The sequence below is a fragment of the Calliphora vicina genome, chromosome 4, assembly GCF_958450345.1.
Source record: "Calliphora vicina chromosome 4, idCalVici1.1, whole genome shotgun sequence".
Classification (NCBI taxonomy): domain Eukaryota; kingdom Metazoa; phylum Arthropoda; class Insecta; order Diptera; family Calliphoridae; genus Calliphora; species Calliphora vicina.
In genome coordinates this window covers 69,450,400-69,458,697 of record NC_088783.1, presented here as the reverse complement: position 1 = coordinate 69,458,697, position 8,298 = coordinate 69,450,400, and the positions used below count along the sequence as shown (strand labels likewise).

General features: G+C 34.3%; 2 protein-coding genes across 2 annotated transcripts in view; one reads left to right on the top strand and one right to left on the bottom strand.

The window, feature by feature from the left end:
- Positions 1–4,902, bottom strand: part of l(1)G0007 (ATP-dependent RNA helicase l(1)G0007) — a 70,607-nt gene extending 65,705 nt beyond the window's left edge. The window contains exons 1-2 of the mRNA XM_065508902.1: positions 2,919–4,902; positions 2,654–2,847 (exon numbers count right to left, since the gene is read on the bottom strand). Of these exons, the coding sequence (XP_065364974.1) occupies positions 2,654–2,847; positions 2,919–4,824 (2,100 nt within the window). The 5' untranslated portion in view covers positions 4,825–4,902. The remainder of the gene's footprint in view (positions 1–2,653; positions 2,848–2,918) is intronic.
- Positions 4,903–5,772: 870 nt separating this feature from the next.
- On the top strand, positions 5,773–8,076 carry sub (subito). The gene has a single exon (XM_065507473.1). The coding sequence runs from the start codon at positions 5,774–5,776 to the stop codon at positions 7,952–7,954; it is 2,181 nt and encodes a 726-aa protein (XP_065363545.1). The 5' UTR covers position 5,773; the 3' UTR covers positions 7,955–8,076.
- The last annotated feature ends 222 nt before the right edge of the window (positions 8,077–8,298 follow it).

The window sequence follows — 8,298 nt, the reverse complement described above, 5'->3', positions numbered from 1 at the left end:
ATAATTACGAAATTCTTCAAACTTTATCCGACTAGCTCTCTTATCATTTTACATAGTCTAGCTGAAAATTTGCGGGAGTGGATTAGTGGGCGTGGCGACTCTCATGCTAAGTAAATAATATTTTCGAATATCTGCAGAAATATAATTGTGACAGCCTTCAAATCTGAGTTATCTACCAAACAAAGTAAATAGTTATTTCTAAACAACTAGAGAACCATAATTTCAAGATTCTTCAAACTTTGTGCGAATAACTCATTTATCATTTTACATAAATTGTCTGGAAATGGTAGGGCGTGAGGTGCCACTCCCACTAATCAAATAGCAATGAAAGTAATTAATTAATCTTGTATATCTGGAGAACTGTAACAGTGAAAGTATTTAAACTTTCTATGAATTAATGTCTTATCACTGTATGGAGTTTAGCATAAAATGGTCGTTATAGGAACAGTGGTTGTGGGCCCTTTCATACAAAGTACTTAGTCAATTTTGAATATCTGGATAACTAAAATTGCAAAATTCTTCAAACTTTGTCCGAAACATTTTTATATAATTTTACGTAATTTGTTTGAAAACGGGCGGGTTATTAATAGTGGTCATGGAACTTCACATACAAAATAATTAGATATTATCAAATATCTTGTGAACTGTATTAGAGAAAGCTATAAAACTTTGAAGGATTTATTTCGTTACCATGGTACGTAGTTGTGGAGGTTTGTGTTAGTTATTTTCGAATATTTGGAGAACAATAATTGTGAAAGTCTTTAAGATTAGTACGACTGTACGAAGTTTAGCTAAACTTTGTACAGTCGTAGGACCACCAACACAAACAAAATTGTAATTTCGAGTATCTTTAAGCTTTGTCTGAATCACTTTCATATATTTTTAGGATGTTTGGCTGAAATTGACCGAAGTCACAAATTAAATAAAATTTTAAATACACTCAGTTCTCATTTTATGCGGATTATTTTTATGCGGATTCAAATTTTGTGGTTTTTAAATAATTTTTTTTTTAGAATTTTAAAAGATTTTGTAATTTTAGATGTTTTTAAAGCTTTTTTACCATTTTTAATTTAAACCAAGTTTGATCTGTTTTCCGGATATCAAGAGTTGCATAAGCAACTTAAAAATTCAAAATCGCAAAGTTTAATGACAATTCATTTTGCAAGAAAAAAAGCAATTGAAGCTTCTAAAAATTCTTTGATTTCGTCCCCTATTCACTAGATTAATTCTAGTGATGAAAATGATATTTTACCATATGATGACAATATGATTATATCATCTAGTGATGAAAGTGACGTTGAACCAATTCCAAAACGACGCAGACAATTATTCAGTGACTCAGATTAATCATACATATTTACAGAATTTCCTTAAAAAATGTGTTAGCTCATTTTTTTTGGATAATTTTCACTTTTTCTGTTTAAGTAAATTAAATAAATATATTTTTTTGTTGATTTTTTTTATGCGATTTTGTTCTGATTTTTTAATTAAAATCTGAATTTATGCGGTTTTCAGTATTTTGGAACTAGTGAATGGTATGAAAAGCTAATAATCGATTTTCGTCTTTTCGATCAACCATTTTCATTTCGATTTTAACAGTCGATTAATCGAACCCAATAATCGATTTTTGAATAATCGACCTGCATTTTTGGGAACTATAGCAAATGACCCATATACGCTACAATTACGGATTAAAATCATATTTTGGAATAGTATTATAACTCCTTTGAGGTGCTCATTTTATAAACCGTAACGGCAAACATTTGACAACAATTTTATAGAAAAAATTTCGTAGCGCTTTTTATAAAAATTTCTTAAGGTTGAAAAAATTTCGCATTAAAAAATGAGGTCAGCCGTGAATATTTTCCGATGTCAGCTGAATATTAATATATTATAATGAATATTAATTTTATTTCTATTTCGATTAATCGTTATCAAAAATCGACTTCAGCATAAAAATCGGAGTATATAATCGATCACGAAATAATCGTTTTTAGACCCTGAAAATCGATTTTCGACCATAATCGTAAACGATTTACCATTCACTATTTGGAACGAATCATTAATTTTTATATGAAGCTAGAGTATCGTTTTATGCGAATTCAGTTTATGCGATTTTTTTGAAACGCATCTATAGCAAAAAAAGGAGACATGAGTGTATATTTCTTACAATGAAAAACCTTCTATATATTGCTTTTATTTATTTAAACTTAATTATTTGTGTAGCAAAAAAAATTAGCGAAATAAACATTTTTTTCTATCCTGAAAATTTGAGTTTTCTTCTGATTATAGTCCCTTCTTATTTAAAATGAATATTTTAGTGTAAAATTTCCAATAAAGCAAAATTTTCAAAAATATATTTATTAGCGCACTCAAAAATATATTGTAGAAGAAACAATTTAATATTCCTTATGAATTAGCTAAATAAACAGTTTATTTGATTTCCAGAAAACTTGAACTTTTTGAGATGGAAGGATTTGAATATAGTCCCTCGATATTATTTATTTTGATACAGAAGGTATCCATTTTAGCTATCTAGAAATATTAAATTCTAATTTCCTTGACCGCAATCGTTTTCAAAATTCATTTTTAAAATGAAATGTAACTTTATAGAAAATATATTGTAAATAAAAAAACATGCAATTCCACTTACCTCACGCAGCAAACCAAACAAAACATCAGTTGATAAAGAACGTTCATGAGCTTCGTCCATAATAATGGCCGAATAACCATCTAAATCGGGATCACGTAAACTTTCACGCAACAAAATACCATCAGTCATGTACTTAATGACTGTCTTTTCCGAAGTACAATCTTCAAAACGTATGGCATAGCCAACTTCCTCGCCTGGAAAAGAACAATTAAAAAAAAAGTTGAAGCAAAATCATTTGAAATATTGAAATTTTACTACTACTTACCTAATTTTGTATGCATTTCATCGGAAACACGTTTGGCTACTGACATAGCAGCCACTCTTCTGGGCTGAGTACAACCAATCATGCCAAAATTACTATAGCCATCTTCATGAAGATACTGAGTCAGCTGAGTGGTTTTACCACTGCCCGTCTCACCCACTATAATAATGACAGAGTTTTCTCTTATGACATTGAGCAGTTCTTGGCGCGAAGCAAATACGGGCAAAAAACGTCTTTGTTCAGTCAAAGTTTTCTTGCGGGCAAAATCACTAGCACCACTATTGCTATCCTGATCGCGCATATGATCGGCAAATTTTTGATCCTTACGATAGTCAGCGGTATCTGAGTCTTTATCGAACTTCTCATCTTCTTCGTCGGTTTTCTTCTCAATGCCCATGATGTTGCCAAGTTTTGTGCCACCCAATTCCCAGTGTTTCTTTTGGGCCTTGCGGCGTTCTTTTTGCTCTCGATAAACCCTTACTAAGGTACTACCTTTGCGCGCTATCAAGGCCATATCAGAGGTGGGATCTTTGACTGGTATAACGGGTTCCGGTTGTTTGGTGAACACAATACGGCCATCGAGAAAAGGTGGAATGATGTGATGGACCAACAAATGCACACGTTCAACAGCCTCCTCATCAAAGTCATCATTAACATTTATGGACATGACAACGCCAGACGTTAACATTCGATTGCGCTCCCAGAGTTCATTGTCTTTATTGTTTTGTCTTTGCTGAGCACTAATACGTTTAGTACGTTTTTGTTCCAGTATTTCCTCACGTTTGCGAAAGTAATCAGCATTTGCTCCGCCAAAGGGATTATTCTCATCATCGTAGCCCTCATCAATGTTATACCACTCGCGGTCCAATCTGCGTTGTTCCTCTTCCCACATATCGCGATCTTCTTCGCTCTCACCCCAGGGCTGACGTTGGCTACGACTTGTCGTTGGTGTGGCCCCTGAACGCTTGCGATCATTTGCCCAAGCATTATACTTATGGGCTGGAGTTGGTCTTGCGGTGTCATCCTCACGTTGATGATCTCGCCGAGAGCGACTACGGCTGTTAGAGGATGAGCTTGAACTAAAACCACTGCTGCCACTGCGTTGTGACCAATCGCCTTTCTCCGAACTGGCATACGATTTGGGCGTGGGAAAATCCCAGGAAGATTTACGTGAAAAACGTTCTCCCGACTCATCGTCCTCTTCCCAGGCGCTACCCGACACAGAAATTGTATTAGGAGTTCGTGGTTCATCTTTAAAGCGTGGCGTATTAATACTTCTGTCAGAATCACGATCTCGCTCTCTTTCACTGCGTTCTCTGCGATCGCGATTATCACGCTCACGATCTCTGTGATCACGCCGCTTTTCACGACCTCTATCCCGCCTATCCTTTGAGGAAGATGACGAAGATGATCGGCTACGTTCTCTATCTCTATCCCGTTCTCGATCACGTTCTCTATCATAATCTTTCGTGGAATAGTGCACACCACTTTTACTCCGGTCTCTTTTGATATGCTCTCTCAAACGCTCACGAGCCTCTTCGGAAACACCGCCCGTATGTGTTGGAGTTTCATCCTTTGGTGCCCTCAACTGACGGCTCAATTTGTGAAAACTTTGAGTGTCCGGCTTTTTAAAAGCAAATTCACTTGGCATTGTGGGTGTTGATCCTCCCCTTATATCCTTATCCTCATCATCGTTTTCGTTATCCTTGAACGATATTAAACGTTGATTTTCCTCGCGTTCTTTGCGCTTCTGAGCAGCCAATTTGTCTAAGCCCAAGATGGATGGTTTGGGCACTTTAAATTTATTGTCTTCAGTTTTAGTCTTTTTCAGAACCAAACCGCCACGCATTTCACTAGCACTTGAACCCTCCAGGCGATGTACACCAGATTCATCATCATCTTCCATCATAAGAATTCAATTAAATTATAAAAGAAATTAATTCAACAAAAATATTCCGTAAAACGTTTTTAACAACCGCCCGGTTAAACTACACAAAACAAACGAAATAAACAGCTGTTTACCACAAAACTTAGGTGGCCAGATTTTTCGCGGTCAGTTTTTTATTTATCGATAAATTCGATAAATGTTATTTAAATTATAAAAAAATAGTTTTGTTTACACCGCCTCTTGATATGCCATCAATTTATTTATTGAGCGGTCAATTTCTTGAATGTTATTTTTTAATTATACCAAAAAAATAAAATAACAGTTTTGTTTTTACCGTCTCTTAAAAAGCCACCAACGGACAATTTAACGGACAATTTCTTAAATTGATAGATTAATATGTTTTATTGAAACTATTACATTTTAAGCTAAATATTTATAAAAATGGTTAAATCAGAAGGGGGTTCTGCTGAAAAATCTCGAAACGTCGAAATCGGCTTTTTTGACGCAAAAAATCGAACAAAGGACTAACTGAAAAAGTCAAATTGTCGATATATTTTTTATCATCAATAAATCTAGCAACCATACATTTTTTAAATTAAAATATAATAAAAATTCGAAAAAATCAACTTTTCATAAATATCGTTATCCCAAAAAAGTCGAAAAGTCGATTACTAAAAAGGTATAATAGTCAATAAAAGTTGTAAAAATTGTATCATCATAGATTAAAATATTTTAAAAAGTCGAAAAGTTGAAAAAGTCGACCTTTCAAAAATTGCAAAGTCTTAAAGACTGGCAACATTATATCCAATTGTGAGTACTCGAATACTTGTGTCAAATTATTGCAACAACACACTGAACCGCCATAATTGTTTTTGAATTATTTTCAAACTGAAAGAAAAATAAAGAAAAATAAAGAAAAAGATAAAAAATTAAGAGATTCTAGTGTTTTATAAAAATAAACTCAATATATATGGCTTTGAAACGTGAAGCTCGTTCATTTTTAATGCCCAGAGATCCAAGTATTGATCGGAGGTTTCGTCCCTGTCCACAAAAACGTGAAAGACTCTTCAACGAGATAGAAGAGGAGAATGATTTCGATGAGGATAGCGAAAGTGACAGCGTAGAAGATGAATATTATGAAACTCGAAGCACTGGTGAGGGTTTAGCAGAAAGTACTGATTCCAGTGCAGCTGTGGAAACTGGAGCTTTGGTATATTTAAGGTTGAAGCCAGTAGAAATGCCCTCTACAGCATACACAATATCGGTGGAAGGCAACGTACTAATAACCGGTCCGCCCACAGAATCTTCCAGCACCAGTAAAAACAAGAATTCAATGGAAAAGCATTATAGTTTTTCGGAAATTTTCGCTTCGGAGGTAAGTCAACGGGAAGTTTATGAAAAATGTATAGGGGAAAAAATACTAGCTGAGGAATGTTTCACTGTATTAACCTATGGCACTTCGGGTTCTGGCAAAACATTTACACTGCTAGGTGACGATATCAGACCGGGTATTATACCCAGATCCCTTGAAAATATATTTACGCTATACCAAGCCAATATACATCCAAATCCTTTGGCTAAGCTAGTTAATTCTCGAACAACATTTCTCGACGACAATCTTGTAGAAAAGGAAAACCTGTTGCGCCGTCAAATATTGGACAATTGTAAAAACCTGGAAACAAATTATCTACAACTGCAGCATTCCATTCGAAGTGATCATCATTTCGAGACAGTACCGTTAGATGATGTTTCTGTATTTATATGGGTAACATTTGTAGAGATCTACAATGAATTGGTGTATGATTTGTTGGCCCCCATTAAGTCAAATGGATCTTTTATACCGCCTGCTAATACGACACGTAAGAATTTGAAAATTGTTTGCAATGATGGAAATGTTTTCATTAAGGGTGTCACCTCGGTCTACATTAAAAGCAGTTTAGAGGCCTTAAAACTTTTACGTTCAGGTCTCCAAAAACTCACCTATGCCTCTACATCCATCAATGCCAACTCCAGTCGTTCACATTGTGTATTCTTTGTGGATGTTTTAAAATACTATCGCACTGGTGTGTATACAGAAACCTCTTACAAATTTTGTGATTTAGCCGGTTCAGAGCGTTTGGATAAAACTGGTAATATGGGCTCTCGCCTCAAGGAGGCGCAACGCATTAATACCTCCCTAATGATATTAGGACGCTGTTTAGATGCTGCCAATATGGCATCTTCTGGTAGTACAACTACTTCGTCATTAAGCAAAAAAGAACGCATACCATTTAGAGAATCTAAATTGACTATGATACTGCAGGCGGCCCTTCAGGGTAAGGAAAAATTGGCCATGATTGTTAATGTTACGCCCACTGAAAAATACTATGAAGAAAATTTGAACGTTCTCAATTTTGCCTCTATAGCTAGTAATATAATATTCAAAGCTCCAGCTATAAAACAAAATCAATCACGTTACTCAGTATTTAGTACCGCACCGGACAATGACTATATACAACAACTTTTGGAGGAGAATGCCAACTTAAAAGCCGATGTTGAAAAACTTAATCTGCATATAGTGCAACAAAATCATCATATTGAGCAGCAGGATCAGCAACTCGAAGAAATTATCGATGAAACCTATCACTTGAAGGGGGAACTCGAACGTTTAACTCATGAACATTCAGAAGAATTGTTGAAACAAGAGCAAGAGCTGCGCAATCAATTGGTTGATTCGTTTAAAACCACTTTAGATGAGCATAAAAAACAATTTGAATTGCGTATGCAACGTGAAATCGAAAATCAAAAACGTATTTATGAATCGAGAATAGAGTTTTTAAAACGACGACACCAAGAAGAATTGGAAGATCTAAGAGAGGAGCTGGAAGATGTTGAGGAAAAAAACAATTCGGTGGTAAATATAGATGAAGAAGATGATGTTGAGGAAAAAAACCACTCGTTGGAAAATATAGACGAAGAAGAATTAAAAGATTTAGGGGAAGTGGTAAAAGTTGAGGAACAAAGCAACTTGAAGGAATATATCGTTGAAGATACTGATATTGATGAAGAAATTTTTACCAAGAAATTGGAAAATAATGTATCGAAGATGGAGCCCGTTGTGAAGAGTGAAATAGAAGAGGCGGAAGATAAAGAAAATATTCAACAAAACTGAATTTAAAACAAAGCGTTTTTAATTTGTTTAATATTAAATGATTTCATGATTATTTTTATTTAAATTTAGATATTCGTACTAATTTAATAAATGTTTTTTTTTGTGTTTATGTAAAATTTTAATTATAATGAAATTCTACTTTATTTGCGCGTAAAATGAAATGAAAAGAAAAAAATATTGCTTGGAAATTTAAAGAGGATGTTCAATTGAATTTTATATCGGAATAAAATAACAGCGATAACATATTTTTTCCTTTACGGTTTGTTACCCTCTTGTTTCTCATTAAAACAGAATATAAATAGGTACATTTTAATGATATCTTTCTTTTATGCAGAATACTCCTC

Coding starts and splice junctions, on each gene's coding strand:
- sub (XM_065507473.1), top strand. CDS start 5,774: ATGGCTTTGAAACGTGAAGCTCGTTCATTTTTAATGCCCAGAGATCCA.